This window comes from Tachyglossus aculeatus, chromosome 18 (genome assembly GCF_015852505.1).
Source record: "Tachyglossus aculeatus isolate mTacAcu1 chromosome 18, mTacAcu1.pri, whole genome shotgun sequence".
Taxonomy (NCBI): Eukaryota; Metazoa; Chordata; class Mammalia; order Monotremata; family Tachyglossidae; genus Tachyglossus; species Tachyglossus aculeatus.
In genome coordinates, this window is record NC_052083.1 from 39089878 (window position 1) to 39105758 (window position 15881).

Sequence of the window (15881 nt, forward strand, 5' to 3'; positions counted from 1 at the left end):
CCTAAGGTCTCATGCAGTGGGCAAGTGGTGAAGCCAGCATTAGAATAATAGAAAAATTATTTATTTTGTTAATGACAATAATAATAATAATGGCATTTATTAAGCACTTACTATGTGCAAAGCACTGTACTAAGTGCTGGGGAGGTTACAAGGTGATCAGGTTGTCCCATGTGGGGGCTCAGTCTTAATTCCCATTTTACAGATGCGGTAACTGAGGTCCAGAGAAGTGAAGTGACTTGCCCAAGGTCACACAGCTGACAATTGGTGGAGCCGGGATTTGAATCCACGACAACAATGTGCATCTAGCTTTATTTCTATTTATTCTGATGACTTGACACCTGTCCCCAGGTTTTGTTTTGTTGTCCGTCTCCTCCTTCTAGACTGTGAGCCCGTTGTCGGGTAGGGACCGTCTCTATACGTTGCCAACTTGTACTTCCCAAGCTCTTAGTACAGTGCTCTGCACACAGTAAGCGCTCAATAAATACAATTGAATGAATGAATGAGTGAACCCAGGTCCTCTGACACGCAGGCCCATGCTATTTTTTTTCCAGTGGTATTTGTTAAGCACTTACCACGTGCCGGACACTGTACTAAGCACTGGAGTAGATACAAGCTAATCACGTTAAACACAGATCCTGTCCCTCATGGGGCTCCCAATCTTAATCCCCATTTTACAGATGAGGTAACTGAGGCACAGAATAATGAAGTGATTTGCCCAAGGTCACACAGCAGACATGTGGCAGAGTCAGCATTAGAACCCATGGCCTTCTGACTCTCAGGCCCTTGCTCTGTTCATTCATTCATTCAATTGTATTTATCGAGCACTTACTGTGTGCAGAGCACTGTACTAGGCGCTTGGGAAGTCCAAGTTGGCAACATATAGAGACGGTCCCTACCCAACAACAAGCTTCTAGACTGTGAGCCCACTATTGGGTAGGGACCGGCTCTATATGTTGCCAACTTGGACTTCCCAAGCGCTTAGTACAGTGCTCTGCACACAGTTAGCGCTCAATAAATATGATCGAATGAATGAATGAACAGGCTCTATCCAATAGACCACATACGTGCAGAGCGCTGCACTAAATAATAATAATAATAATAATAGTACTTGTTAAGCGCTTACTATGTGCAAAGCACTGTTCTAAGCGCTGGGGAGGTTACAAGGTGATCAGGTTGTCCCAAGGGGGTCTCACAATATTAACCCCCATTTTACAGATAAGGCAACTGAGGCCCAGAGATGTGAAGTGACTTGCCCAAAGTCACACAGCTGACAAGCGGTGGAGTCGGGATTTGAACCCATGACCTCTGACTCCAAAGCCCGGGCCCTTTCTGCTGAGCCACGGAGCTCCATGTGGGCAATGGACTTTGCCCAACCTGATTAATTTATATCTACCCCAGTGCTTAGTACAGTACCAGGCATGTACTAAGTGCTTAACTAAGGGAAAAGCAGCATGGTGTAATGGATAGAGCATTGGCCTAGGAGTCACAGAGAAGCAGCATGGCTCAGTGGAAAGAGCCCGGGCTTTGGAGTCAGAGGTCATGGGTTCAAATCCTGGCTTCGCCAATTTTCAGCTGTGTGACTGTGGGCAAGTCACTTAACTTCTCTGGGCCTCAGTTACCTCATCTGTAAAATGGGCATTAAGACTGGGATCCCCCTGTGGGACAACCTGATCACTTTGTAACCTCCCCAGCTTTTAGAACAGCGCTTTGCACATAGTAAGTGCTTAATAAATGCCATTATTATTATTATTAGGGGTTTTAATTCCGACTCCGCCTCTTGTCTGCTGTGTGACCTTGGGCAAGTCGCTTCACTTCTCTTTGCCTCAGTGCCTTCAGCGTGGCTCAGTGGAAAGAGCCCGGGCTTTGGAGTCAGAGGTCATGGATTCAAATCCCGGCTCCGCCAATTGTCAGCTGTGTGACTTTGGGCAAGCCACTTAGCTTCTCTGTGCCTCAGTTACCTCATCTGTAAAATGGGGATTAAGACTGTGAGCTCCACGAGGGACAACCTGATCACCTCGTAACCTCCCCAGTGCTTAGAACAGTGCTTTTGCACATAGTAAGCGCTTAATAAATGCCATCATTATTATTATGGGTTCTAATTCCAACTCCGCCACTTGTCTGCTGCGTGACCTTGGACAAGTCACTTCACTTCTCTTTGCCTCAGTGCTCTTATCTGTAATATGGGGATTGAGACGGTGCGCCCCACTTGGGACAGGGGCCGGGTCCAACCCGCTTTGCTTGAATCCACCCCGGTGCTTAGTACAGTACTGGGCCCATAGTAAGCGCTTTAACGGATACCACTGAGCAGCTTTGGGTAAGTCACTTAACTTCTCTGGGCCTCAGTGACCTCATCTTAGAAGAGAAGCAGCGTGGCTTAGTGGAAAGAGCCCGGGCTTTGGAGTCAGAGGTCATGGGGTCAAATCCCGACTTCACCACTTGTCAGCTGTGTGACTTTGGGCAAGTCATTTCACTTCTCTGGGCCTCAGTTACGTCATCTGTAAAATGGGGATTAAGACTGGGGGACACCTGATCACCTTGTAACCTCCCCAGCGCTTAGAACAGTGCTTTGCACATAGTAAGCACTTAATAAATGCTATCATTATTATTATTATTATTATCTGTAAAAATGGGGTTGAAGACTGTGAGCCCCCCGTGGGATAACCTCATCACCTTGTAATCTCCCCAGCGCTTAGAACAGTGCACAAAGTGCTTAATAAATGCTATTATTATTATTATCTGTAAAAATGGGGATGAAGACTGTGAGCCCCCCGTGGGACAACCTGATCACCTTGTAACCTCCCCAGCGCTTAGAACAGTGCACATAGTAAGTGCTTAATAAATGCTATTATTATTATCTGTAAAAATGGGGATGAAGACTGTGAGCCCCCCGTGGGACAACCTGATCACCTTGTAACTTCCCCAGCGCTTAGAACAGTGCACATAGTAAGTACTTAATAAATGCTATTATTATTATTATCTGTAAAAATGGGGATGAAGACTGCGAGCCCCCCGTGGGACAACCTCATCACCTTGTAACCTCCCCAGCGCTTAGAACAGTGCACATAGTAAGTGCTTAATAAATGCCATCATTATTATACCATAATTATTAAATACCAGGGAGGAAAGGAGTCCTCCCAGCTTGGGGGGAGGGGGGCTGCAAGGCCTCTTTAAGAGACGCCCCGCCTCCCCCACACCCCCAGGCAGCCGGAAGTTGGGGGGGGGGGTGCCGGGCCCAGAGCAGGAGGAAGAGGAGGAGGAGGGAGAGGAGGAAGAAGGAGGAGAGGAGGGGGCAGTGACAACATGGAGGGAAGGCCCGGACCCGCCTGCTCCCCGTGCTGACCGCTGTCCTGAAGGCCGTGAGTGGGTCCCTCCCCCTCCCCTAACTGGGGAGGGGCGAGGGGGGTGGTCCCTGAGGGGGAGGGGGTCTTTGAAGGAGGGACGAGTGGAGGCCTTCAAGGAGGTGGGAGAGGGGGTCCTGGGGGGGAGGGGGGAGTGGAGGTCTTCAAGGAGGGGTAATGATAATAATGATGACATTTATTAAGCGCTTACTCTGTGCAAAGCACTGTTCTAAGCGCTGGGGAGGTTACAGGCTGATCAGGTTGTCCCGGGGGGGCTCACAGCCTTAAAAGGAGGGGAGAGGCTGGGGGGTGGTCCCGGAGTGGGAGGGGTGAGTCAGGGTCAGCTCATGCTGGGTGGGGAAACGGGCCTACCAACTCCTACATTGTGTGCCCCCCCCCCCAAGCACTTCGTACAGTGTTGTGCACGTAGTAAGTGCTCAATAAGTACCATTGATTGGGTACCTGAAGGAGGAGGAGCGAATGGGGGTCCCAGAGGGACGGGGGGGGGGGGGGGGGGGGGAAGAGGAGGACCTTTAGTGGGAAGGGGAAAGGGGAGATTCCTGAGGGCTCCTGCTGAGGGGAGGTCCTCAGAGGGGTATGGAGAAAGGGGAGAGGAAATCTGAGAGAGGGGGGGAGATCATGGTGGGGAGGGGGAGAAGGGATAAGGGGTCCGCTCCTTGAGGGGAAGGGAGGAAGGGGCTGTTTGGGGAGAGGGAAGAGAGTTGGGGTCTGGAGGGGAGAGGGTCTCCAGGCGGTAACTGTTTGGAGAGGGGGGTCGACGGGCAGAGGGGCAGACTAAGAGGGGGCTGCCCGGCCAGAGGGGTGGGGGGGCGTAGAGCCAGGGAGCGAGGCCTGGAGGCTGGAAGTCAGGAGGCCGGGGTTCTTGTCCTGACTCCCCCACTGACCCGTTGTGTGACCCTGGGCAACTCACTTAACCTCTCTGGGCCTCAGTCTCCTCATCTGTCCAATGGGGATTAAATACCTATTCTCTCTCTCTCTTAGACTGTGAACCTCATATGGGACGGGGACTGTGGTCGACCTGATTCTGTTGTATCAACTCCAGGGTTTTGTGCGTAGTAAGCACTCATTATTTGTACCAAATATGGTATTTAGTAATTATAATGATGTGACACCCCTTTGGTCCCCTTGAAATACTGGGGAGGGTTTCTGCCCCCCCCCACCCCCCACCAGTTTCTTCTTTCCCTCCATCCCAAGGCACTGCTGGGTTTGAAACCAAGGGGGAGGGGGCTGTCACCTGGGGGGAGTCAAATAATAATAACAATAATAATGATAGCATTTATTAAGCACTTACTATGTGCAAAGCACTGTTCTAAGCGCTGGGGAGGTTACAAGGTGATCAGGTTGTCCCACGGGGGGCTCCCAGTCTTAATCCCCATGTTACAGATGAGGTAACTGAGGCCCAGAGAAGTTAAGTGACTTGCCCAAAGTCACACAGGTGGCTATTGGCAGAGCCGGGATTTGAACCCACGACCTCTGACTCCAAAGCCCGGGCTCTTTCCACTGAGCCACACTGCTTCTCTGTGCAAATCAGTATTTGCCTGGAGCGGGCCTGAAGCGGATGAGACCACAGAAGGCTAGTCCACCCCCATCAGGCCTAGCCTCCTTAGAAACTCCTGGCTGCGGGATGGGGGTGTCTCTGGGGGGGCGGTCTCTTCCCTAGAAGGAATCTTTGGGGTGCACTTCAACCGTCCATTGTCCTGACGTTTGCCCCCCTCCGAGCCAGAACTTCCTCTTGGGGAGCACCTCTATTTTCCTAATAATAATAATAACAGTAATGATGGTATTTGTTAAGCGCTTACTACGTGCAAAGCACTGTTCTAAGCGCCGGGGAGGTTACAAGGTGATCAGGTCGTCCCACGTGGGGCTCACAGTCTTAATCCCCATTTTACAGACGAGGTAACTGAGGCTCAGAAAAGTTACTAGTACATATTTACTATTCTATTCAATTTATTTTGTTTACTTGTTTTGTTGTCTGTCTCCCCCTTCTAGACTGTGAGCCCGTTGTTGGGTAGGGACCGTCTCTATATGTTGCCAACTTGTACTTCCCAAGTGCTTAGTACAGTGCTCTGCACACAGTGAGAGCTCAATAAATACGATTAAATGAATGAATGAATGAACGAAGGGGAGCACTGTATCCAGGGAGGCTGGGCTGTGCCGGACTGGGCCGGAGTGCATCCCACACATGTATGTGGGGCTGCCGAGACTACAATTCTCAGCATCCTCCAGGGCCACTGGGTTCTTGAACCCAGACTGGCCTACATGCCTGGGTTTAGGTCATAATAATAATAATGGCATCTGTTAAGCGCTTACTATGTGCCAAGCACTGTTCTAAGCGCTGAAGAAAATACAAGGTGATCAGGTTGTCCGACGTGGGGCTCACAGTCTTAATCCCCATTTTACAGATGAGGTAACAGAGGCCCAGAGGAGTTAAGTGACTTGCCCAAGGTCACACAGCAGACACGTGGGGGAGCCGGGATTAGAACCCATGACCTCTGATTCCCAAGCCCGTGCTCTTTCCACTGAGCCACGCTGCTTCTCTGTCATGCTCAGCCCAGCTGTTTCTCTTCCCTGGACTGACCTTGCTTCCCGCCTCCAGACTACAGCCGGGATGGAGCTCCGCTGGGCGGGATCGTGAGGCTCCCCCCGGCCCCGCATCCGGCCCCCCGCGCCCCCCGACCCCGTGAGTATGGACGAGTGGAAACTGAATGCTCCGGGCAAACCGTACAACCTGCGGAAGAGGCGCGGCTGGTATCTGGCCTGGAAATACAAGCTAGGCAACCAGAGGAGCCTTCGGCGGCTTTGCCAGGTCTGGGGGCTGGGGACGGGGGTCACGGGGGGCGGGAGGGGAGAGGGTGCCACCGGCCGGTCCCCCCCCCCATCTCCGACTGCCCAGGAGTGTCACCTGCGAAGAGCGGCTTCCCCGGGGTTTCCTGGTTGCCAAGCTGGACCAGGTGGAACTGGTTGGGCTTGATCCCCGGAGACCTGGAGTGGTCCTGGAAAGCCTGGTTCCCAGAGCCCCCCGAGCCGTCCGGCCCTATGGGACTGGATCTAGGTTTTCCCACTGAATGTGGGCGAGGGCTCAGCCGTGGACATCGGGGGTCAGGCCAGCCCGGCTGAGCTGCGGCACCTGGGGGTGGTATCCTGGGGGAGACCTTGCCACCTGGAGGATCCTGGAGGATCCCTTTCCCTAGACTCCGAGTGAGTGGCCGATGGGGGAGCTGGGATGAGGCCCAGTTCTGCTCCCACAGTCCTTCTTTCTCCCCCCAAACCCCCTGAGCCCAGACTTCCACAGTCCCGGTTGTCCTGAGCCCAGCCCGGTTGGCACCCTTGTTCCCCGGGGTGGGTCCGGAGGGGCTGGAGTCCGGGCAACCTCCCCCGCCCCGCTTTGGGCTCCTTCCTCTTCTCCGAGCTGGGAATCAGCAGCCTTGAGTGATGGAACAGGTGCCGGGCACCCAGCCCGCCCCCCTCCCCTTCCTCCAACAGGTTCTCCTGGGCCGGGCGGGGGCGGCGCTGGGGAGACAGCCAAGGGGCAGGCCGCTGCCCAGCAGTGCCAGTGGCGACAATGAGTCTGGATGGGTTGGAATTAGAAGCTGGGCACCATGGAGGGGTGGTTCCCCTCGCTCAGAGAAAGCTGACCACACAGGCAGGGGACTGGCCAGTTGGTGCTTATGCCCTCCTATCTGTCTTGGAGCTAGCTGGGTCCTTGAAGAGTTAAAGCTGGGGGCTGCAGGGAAAGGGGTCCGGGGGAATGATGCCACTCCCTCATTACCCTCTGGTCTAGCCCCAATCCTTTCTCTGGGGGCAGCGGGTTCAGGGCAGGGAAGAGGGGAAGGAGCATCCATCCCGTTGGGGGCAGGGGTGGGTGGGGAGGTGGTCAGGTGGTGATCCAGCGCCCTTCCAGCGATTGGCAGGCAGAGAATCCGGGCAACTGTGGGGAGAGGGTGACCTATCCCTGCCCCACAAAGACAGGGGCCGTGCTCTTCCTGCTGGTGACGGTCATTGTGAATATCAAGCTAATCTTGGACACCCGCCGGGCAGTCAGCGAGGAGGAGGAGGAAGAGCCAGGCCAGGACTATGGTAGGTGTGGCGACCGGGGCGGAGGCCAGGGGGTGGCCAAAATGGAGGGGACCCTGGAATTGGCCAGGGTCAGCGTCCTGGACCTCCATCTCCTGGAGTCACCTGGAGTGACTGATCTCTGGGTCCATCGTGGCCTTGGCACAGGGGGGTGGTCGCCATACTCAGCCAGCAGCCCGGTGACTCTGGGGTGGGCTCATCCGTTATAGATGAAACCCTGCAGCGTCTGGACCCCCCTCGCCGGCCGGCCGGGGCCCGTAAGGTGCTGGACGTGGAGGTGTACTCGAGCCGCTCCAAGGTGTACGTGGCTGTGGACGGGACCACGGTGAGTGGCTGCGATGGAGGACACTGAGGGCGGGAGGGCTGCTCAGGGACCCGCCTGGCACCCTCTCCCAGGGCTCTGGTGGACAGATGCCAGCGAGGCCCGCGTCCCTCTCCCCACCGTGCAGGTCTTGGAGGACGATGCCCGGGAGCAGGGCCGCGGGATCCACGTCATCGTGCTGAACCAGGCCACGGTGAGCCGCCCGGCCTGCGGGAGGGCGGGGGCCTGGCGGGGCGCAGGGCACGGCTGTGGCGGGCGTGAGGGTTGGCGGCACCGCAGGAGTCCCACGTGGTCTGTCGCCCAGGGCCACGTGATGGCGAAGCGGGTGTTTGACACCTACTCACCTCATGAAGATGAGGCCATGGTCCTCTTCCTCAACATGGTGGCCCATGGCCGCGTCCTCATCTTCACCATCAAGGTGAGGCGTGATGCCCCCCGCCCCCAAGGTGGAAGGGGGCCCGGGACATCTACCTCAGTGGAGGGTCTGGGGGCCCGGCCGGAGGGGTCCTGGCTTGACTGGGGGAGGGGTGGGGGGCAAGGGCAACCACTGACCCAGCTTCCGACTTCTGCAGGACGAAGGCTCCTTCCACCTCAAGGAGCCGGCCAAGGCCCTGCTGAGTAGCCTGGGGAGCCAGCTGGCTTCGGCCCTCAACTGGAGGGACATGTGGGCATTCGTGGGGAAGAAAGGAGGTGCCAGGAGGGGCAGGGGACCCCTACCCTTCCCTCGGGTATCCCGACTGGCTGTCCCCAGGTTCCACTGTGCAGGGGGAACTGGGCGATCCTTGTTTCCCACTTGCTTCCCTCCCCTCCGTCTTCCTTAACAGTATTCGGTCCACATCTGTGGGACTACCAAACCCAGAAGGGCATCAATAGCTCCCTGGCTTTGCCCCCCGCCACGCCCCGGAGGGAACCTGAGCTGGGCGTTGGGGGAGGTCATAGGTCAGCCGGGTACCATGACCTGACTCTGCCACCTGGTCTGCTTCTCCTTCGCCCTCCCGCCTGCCCACAGGTGATGTGTTTGGTGAAAAGCACTCCAGGTCTCCCGCACTGTCCACCTGGGGGGACCCAGTCCTGCTGAAGACCCAGGTCCAGCTGACCGCGGTGGAAGGTAGGCGGCGGGGAGAGATTCCAGTGAGTGGTGAGGCGCCCGAAAAATACCACCGAGGCTGATGCTGGGTAGGGGGGCCTCTGGGTGGAGGTGGTTTTTCAGGACGCTTTGGAGGCGGGGGAGAAGTCGATGAGAAGCTTCTCTTGGGGTCTGACCAATGCAAAACCACCTCTCTCCCTCCTCGCCCCCGCTCCTCCCGGCCGCCCGCCCAGATGCCGAGTGCCACTGGCCTGACACAGAGTTGAACCGGCGACGGAAGCGCTTCTGCAGTAAGGTGGAGGGCTACGGCAGCGTGTGCAGCTGCAGGGACCCCACCCCTATCGAGTTCAACCCCGAGCCGGTGAGTCATGGGGTTGCGGGGGGGGGGGGTCCTGTCCCCTTTCCCATGTCTTCCTCCCCACCGGAGGCGACGGGCAGCTGGCCAGGGCCTCCTAGACCAAGGACTCTGCAGGGGGCCGGGACGTTTTTCCCAAGCGGCGTGGGGTGGGTCTGAGATCTCTGATGGGCCCCTGCGGCAAGAAGGTGCTAGCAGAGGGATCAGCTGACTCCCCAGGAGTGGGGCAGGGAGATGGGCACTGGATCCACCGGCCCCATGGGGAGCTCTGAGTGCGAATCTCCCCTCCCGGTCTCTGGCAGCTCCAAGGCAATCAAGTCGCGAACGTGCCCGTGGCCGTCATCGCGGGGAACCGTCCGAATTACCTTTACCGGTGAGTGTGGGGGCCGCCGGCCCTGTGGTCCCATCGGGGTGTTTTGGGGCCCCCAGGGGGGACCCCGAGTCCCGCCCCTCCAGCTCCCTGTCATGCGGTCTCTCCCACAGGATGCTGCGGTCTCTGCTCTCGGTTCAGGGGGTCACCCCGCAGATGATCACAGTCTTCATTGACGGCTACTACGAGGTGAGGGTCAGACTTGCAGAGCCGGGGAAGGAGTTTGGGGGTCAGCACTGACCATCCCCACCTCTAAGCAGTGTGGCTCAGTGGAAAGAGCACAGGCTTTGGAGTCAGAGGTCGTGGGTTCAAATCCCGGCACCGCCAAGTGTCAGCTATATGACTTTGGGCAAGTTATTTCACTTCTCTGTGCCTCAGTTCCCTCACCTGTAAAATGGGGATTAAGACTGGGAGACCCCTGTGGGACAACCTGATCACCTTGTAACCTCCCCGGCGCTTAGAACAGTGCTTTGCACATAGTAAGCGCTTAATAAATGCCATCGTTATTATTATCATTATTTGGGCCCTTGGGAATGGGCTCCAAACATAAAAATCACAGTCTGATCCGGGGGGAGACGGTTCCAGTAGTAGTGACTGTTTGCTTGGGGTCTGGAGCGGAAGGCTCTGGCTTGGCCTGAGGCCCCCCAGCCTGGGAGTTGCCATGGCAACAGCCCCCTCTCTCCACCCCGCAGGAGCCGATGGACGTGGTGGCTCTGTTTGGCCTCAGGGGGATCCAGCACACGCCCATCAGCATCAAGAACGCCCGGGTCTCCCAGGTCTCCAGCCACCAGCCCCTAGGCGGGGAGGTCTTGGGGTCTTGGCCTCTATTGCCACCCTGCCCTTTGGCTCTGCCCCTCTCCATCTTGCCCTCACCATGTCTGGGGTCCCTTCCCAACCTGGACCCCACTGTATGGGGCAGAACCCTTAACCCCGTCCCCGCTTGGCTCACCCCAAGGCTCCAGCGTGGCTCAGTGGAAAGAGCCCGGGCTTTGGAGTCAGAGGCCATGGGTTCAAATCCCAACTCCTCCAAGTGTCAGCTGTGTGACTTTGGGCAAGTCACTTTACTTCTCTGGGCCTCAGTTACCTCATCTGTAAAATGGGGATTAAGACTGTGAGCCCCCGTGGGACAACCTGATTACCTTGTAACCTCCCCAGCGCTTAGAACAGTGCTTTGCACAGAGTAAGCGCTTAATAAATGCCGTCATCATTATTATCGCTCCTCAGCTCAGCCCCTCTGCCCTCCCCGCCTCAAGCAGACTCTGTCTCCCCTCTCCCCTCAGCACTACAAGGCCAGTCTGACGGCTACCTTTAACCTGCATCCGGTGAGTATGTGTAGCCCCCCGGTTCCGGGCACCTCCTTCCTGGACTCCCCTTCCGCATATCCTCTGATCCCTTCCCTCCCGCTCTGGAATCCGGGAGCGGATCTTGGTCCCCCGCTTTGCATGCTGGGCTGGAGCCCAGGGGGCATCTCCCCCATTCACCCTTGGCCTCCAAGGCCCACCCCTCAACCGCGCTCTCTCCCCTCCTCTCCTCCTCAGGATGCCAAGTTCGCCGTGGTTTTGGAAGAAGACTTGGACATCGCAGTGGACTTCTTCAGGTGAGGCTGCGGGGGGGAAGCCGGGAGCCAGGGTCGGGCCGCAGAGCCCCTCCCCACCCCTGAACGCCCACTCCCCTCTGGTTCGCACCCCCCAGCTTCCTCAGCCAGTCCATCCACCTGCTGGAGGAGGACGACAGCCTCTACTGCATCTCGGCCTGGAATGACCAGGTGGGCCAGCCAGGTGACCCAGTCCACCCGCTCCCACAGCCTTCCCTCCCGATGGACACCGAAGGCTTCGGATTCTGATTGGCACCACCCCCGCCCGGGTCTGGCACCTCCCGCCCCTCTGTCGGGGCAAACTCTGCCCCTTCGAACTGTGAACCGTGCCCACTCTAAGTGCCCGTACCTCCTTTTGGCTCGAGGGGACCCTGGGCTGGGGAGAAGGGGCGGCCATGGCGGGGTTGGGGTCTCCCTTCCCTCCCCAACCATCCTGGCACCCCTCCAGGGCTATGAGCACACGGCGGAGGACCCGGCCCTCCTGTACCGTGTGGAGACCATGCCCGGCCTGGGCTGGGTGCTCAGGAGATCCCTCTACAAGGAAGAGCTGGAGCCCAAGTGGCCCACACCTGAGAAGGTGCCCGCCCCCTGAGCCCCGTGGTCCCCACCAGCTCTGGCCCTCCAGGCTGCCGACCCTGACCGGGAATCGGGCAGAGCCCCCAGGTGCCTTGGGTCCAGGCGGTATGGACAGGTTGGGGGTGGGTCCCGTCCATTCATCCATCCAGACTGGGAAGCCTCCCCCTGCACCCCGGACCTTGATGTCCCCATCTCCAGGCGGGGGCTAACCCAGGCCAGAGTCCATTTGGCCGAAGCTACTGACCGGCTGACCGCAGCCCAGTGCCGGGTTGCGTGCGGTTTCCTCGTTTGGGAGCTGGAAGGATGGGAGTCTCCGACCTCTCCCCCCGGGAGCAGGGAGAGCGGGGGCGGGGCTGGGGGCAGTCCGGTCTCTGGCTCCCTCGCCAACTGGCGTTGAGCCTTGCCCTTTGCCTCGCCCCCAGCTGTGGGACTGGGACATGTGGATGCGGATGCCAGAGCAGCGGCGAGGTCGCGAATGCATAATCCCCGACGTCTCCCGCTCCTACCACTTTGGCATCGTGGGGCTCAACATGAACGGCTACTTCCACGTGAGTGCGGGACACCCCGATCTCTGCTCCCTCTGCACTCCCCCGCTCCTCCTCCAGAGCCCCACCCGTCCCAAGCCAGGGCAGGGGGACAGAGCTCAGTAACAGAGGGAGGAGACCACCCACTGGGCCCAGGGTTCCCCCCAGATGCAGGGGGGACTGCTGTGCTACCCTGAGGCCTTCTGGCTCACCCCAGGATCCAGCTGTGGACATACAGAGCGGTGCTCATCCCCAGTGCTCCCTGGGGGGCAGCCAGAGGGGACACGGTAGGGGCACTTGGGCCGAGACCCCGTACCCTGAGACAGTGTCTCTCTCGCTCCTTCAATCAGTGGTGTCTGTTGAGCGTGCACAGCACTATACCGAGTGCTTGGGAGAGTACAATAGAGTTAGCAGACACATTCCCCTCTCCTAACGAGCTTACAGTCTCTCCTTGGTCTTAGAAGGCTGGCCTCTGGAGAGGATAGAAGGAAAATTCCAGCGATGGGTTCTTTGTCGATGTGTTTGAGCTCCACGTGAGCAGCGGGCTGTTCCTCCTGTGGGCAGAGGACCGGACTGGACCATGTTTGCTGTGGGCAGAGCTTGGACTGTGTACCCATCGTGTCCCATTTCCTTCCCCGCAGGAAGCCTACTTCAAGAAGCACAAGTTCAACACCGTCCCCAGGGTCCAGCTGAAAAATGTGGAGAGGTTCGGGACTCGGGCAGGGGAACAGGGCGGGTTCCAAGCCATGGGCAGAGGGCCAAGTCTCCTGGCACTCCCCACCCCTCGCTGGCCCTGGGGGGCAGGCGGCTGGGTGGTCCCGGGCTCCGGGCCGAGAGTCATCGCCCCAGGGGCCGGGCCCTGACCCTGCCGTCTCCTTACTGCAGCCTGAAGCAGGAGGCCTACGAAGTGGAGGTTCACCGCCTTCTCAGGTGAGCTGCAGGGTGGCTACAGGTACGGGAAGCAGCGTGGCTCAGTGGAAAAGAGCCCGGGCTTTGGAGTCAGAGGTCATGGGTTCAAATTCCGACTCCGCCAATTGTCAGCTGTGTCATTTTGGGCAAGTCACTTCACTTCTCTGGGCCTCAGTTCCCTCATCTGTAAAATGGGGATTGACTGTGAGCCCCCCGTGGGACAACCTGATCACTTTGTAACCTCCCCAGCGCTTAGAACAGTGCTTTGCCCGTAGTAAGCGCTTAATAAATGCTATTATTATTATTATTATTATTATCCCCTGGGCAAACCTCCAGTACTAAGAGGGCAGGTGGAAGGGGTTTGCTGGAGCCAGAGCTGAACAGACGCCCAGTCCTGGAAAGAGCGGGGGACGGGGAGACGAGGGCCAGAGGCTGCCCACGCCCCCTGGGGCGTCCTGGTGCTGAACTCGACACCGAGTCTGGCTCTCCCTGTTCCCCGCACCGGTGCCCCTCAGCGAGGCCGAAGTCCTGGACCACAGCAAGAACCCCTGTGAGGACTCCTTCCTGCCCGACACTGAGGGCCGCACCTACGTCGCCTACATCCGCATGGAGCAGGAAGCCGATTTCTCCACATGGACGCAGCTCGCCAAGGTGCCAGGGGCGGGGCTGGGTGCTGCTTGGGGGGGCCAGCAGGACCCACGGGGGGCCCCGGGCTTACTGTGGCCCGACGTCTTTCGTCGAGTGGCGTTGGGTGACACTGTGGGGGGGCCGAGTGTCGGCGGGGGCAGAGGTACCCTGATGCCCCCCTTCCTTCCTCGTCCCCTCCCCTCCACCCCTCTAGTGCCTCCACATCTGGGATCTGGACGTGCGGGGGAACCACAAGGGGCTGTGGCGGCTCTTCCGGAAAAAGAATCACTTCCTGGTGGTGGGGGTTCCGGCCTCCCCCTACTCGTGAGTGTCCCCCTCCCCATCTTCCCTATCCAAAGGGCCCAGGCCACGCTTCGGATGGCAAATAGGCCCTGGCATCAGTGGTTGGCAGGAGACGTGGCTGAGGCTGGACATCTTCCTGATGCCCCCCCCGGTTCCCACTCCCCAAGAACCGGGGTCTAGGCCTCCGTTCAAGGCCAAGGCCAGGCCCCTGGGTCTGGAGATGTCCGCCACCACTCCTCCTCTCCTCCCTGTAGGGTGAAGAAGCCCCCGTCCATCACGCCCATTTACCTCGAGCCCCCCGCGAAGGAGGAGGCTGGAGCCGCGGAGCAGTCGTGAGGAGCGGCGCCGCCGTGAGCCAGGGGGAAGGGGCTCCCTCCCTCCAGGGTGGGGCCATGACACCCCCCGGGTCTGGGTACCGTGTACTCCCCGGGAGAAGCCCCTGCCCTGGGCAGGAGAGGATGCAGGAGGTGGGTGCCCTCCCTATTAGGTTTTTATAAACACAGGACAGTGACACTCCCCCTCCCGCATCCCGTTCCTTCCAGCCCAGGGACACTGGTCACTGATTCCCCGGCCCCGCCTGACCCTGCTAGGGGTGGGTTTTATTTATTGGTTGCCAGGTCTCCTTTCTGCCCTTCCCCCTGTGCCATGGCCCCCGGTTGGGCTGGGAGAAGGGCTAAGGCAGTGAGCAGGCTGGACCGGAGGTTGTCGGCCAGTAGCCCCCACTCCCAGTGGGGTTGGTGGTTGAGATTGGACCCAGGCTCTAAGCCCTGGCCACCTCCAGCCCAGGACAAGCTGCCTCAGTTTTCACTGCGGGGTGGGGAGATGTGTTGGGGGAGGGAGGGGCTCAATGCCCATGCTGCCACTAACCCTCATCTCTTTTCCCAAACTTGGGGCCCTCCCTCACCCCATTCAGGGTTCAAGGTGGTCAGATAAAGTGGCCACTGCCCCTGGGCCAGCAGAGCGGACACAGACCTAGAGGTGGGATCAGCATTAGGGAGGCACGGAACCTTCCTTGAGATGATTTTGGGGTTTTCCTCTGTCGGGGGAACCTGGAGAATATTGATTAAAAAAGGGAAACATCTGCTCTGGGCTATTGTTTGTTGGAGCGAGTCACCCCCTTCCCTGTCTGCCTGTTCTCCAGCCTCCGGTCTGAGCCAGAGGCCCAGCAGACACGCTATCCATTCAAGTCTGGGTGCGGAAGAAAGGTGTCCCTCCCACTGGTGGGCCCAGCCCCTCATTTACGACCAGAAGGTCCTGTCTCTCAGGGAACAGCAGACTTCCCCAGCACCCCCAATACTAAGGCCTGATCCTCATTTTCCCTGGGCCAAGCCTGGGGCCTGGTCTGGCTCTCTACTGGTTAGCACTTCTCTGAGCCCCTCACCTCCCCATGTAGCCATTTTAGTATCACTGGCCCCAAACCTGTCCTGCAGCTGGCCTTCGGAAAAGGAGCCTGCTGCTCCCAGCTGTTGCTAACTCCAGCCCCTCAGGCCCCTGGACTCTGGTTTGCTTCCTCTGGGCAGTCACAGGTGCCAACAGGGACTGTGCTGACTATATCATGCTAAGGGGCATCAGGTGGCAGAGGTGAAGCCTTGTTGCCCCTCACTGTTTTCTGAACCTCTGAGCCAAAGCACCCTCGCCCCCAGCTCTAAGCAGAGGGAGGATCAGTGGGGGTCTCTAGGCACAGGCTTGCTAGGGCAGTGGCAACAGTCTCCCTGAGCCAATGCCTCGTGGTGCTTGGGCATGGAGGGCAGGGCCTGAGGGGCTCTTGGTTAGGCGGGGAG

The 15881-nt window shown here is 58.4% G+C and overlaps 1 protein-coding gene across 1 annotated transcript; it reads left to right on the plus strand.

Annotated features, from left to right (window-relative positions):
• Positions 1-3271: 3271 nt before the first annotated feature.
• POMGNT1 (protein O-linked mannose N-acetylglucosaminyltransferase 1 (beta 1,2-)) lies at positions 3272-15182 on the plus strand. The gene is made up of 22 exons (XM_038760168.1): positions 3272-3356; positions 5956-6165; positions 7325-7436; positions 7643-7758; positions 7883-7948; positions 8060-8173; positions 8328-8445; positions 8765-8863; positions 9076-9203; positions 9500-9570; positions 9681-9756; positions 10260-10343; positions 10848-10889; positions 11106-11164; positions 11260-11332; positions 11610-11738; positions 12160-12285; positions 12903-12967; positions 13147-13191; positions 13686-13821; positions 14012-14121; positions 14355-15182. Exons 2-22 carry the CDS (start codon positions 6046-6048, stop codon positions 14434-14436), a joined length of 1971 nt encoding a protein of 656 aa, XP_038616096.1. The 5' UTR covers positions 3272-3356; positions 5956-6045; the 3' UTR covers positions 14437-15182.
• Positions 15183-15881: the final 699 nt, after the last annotated feature.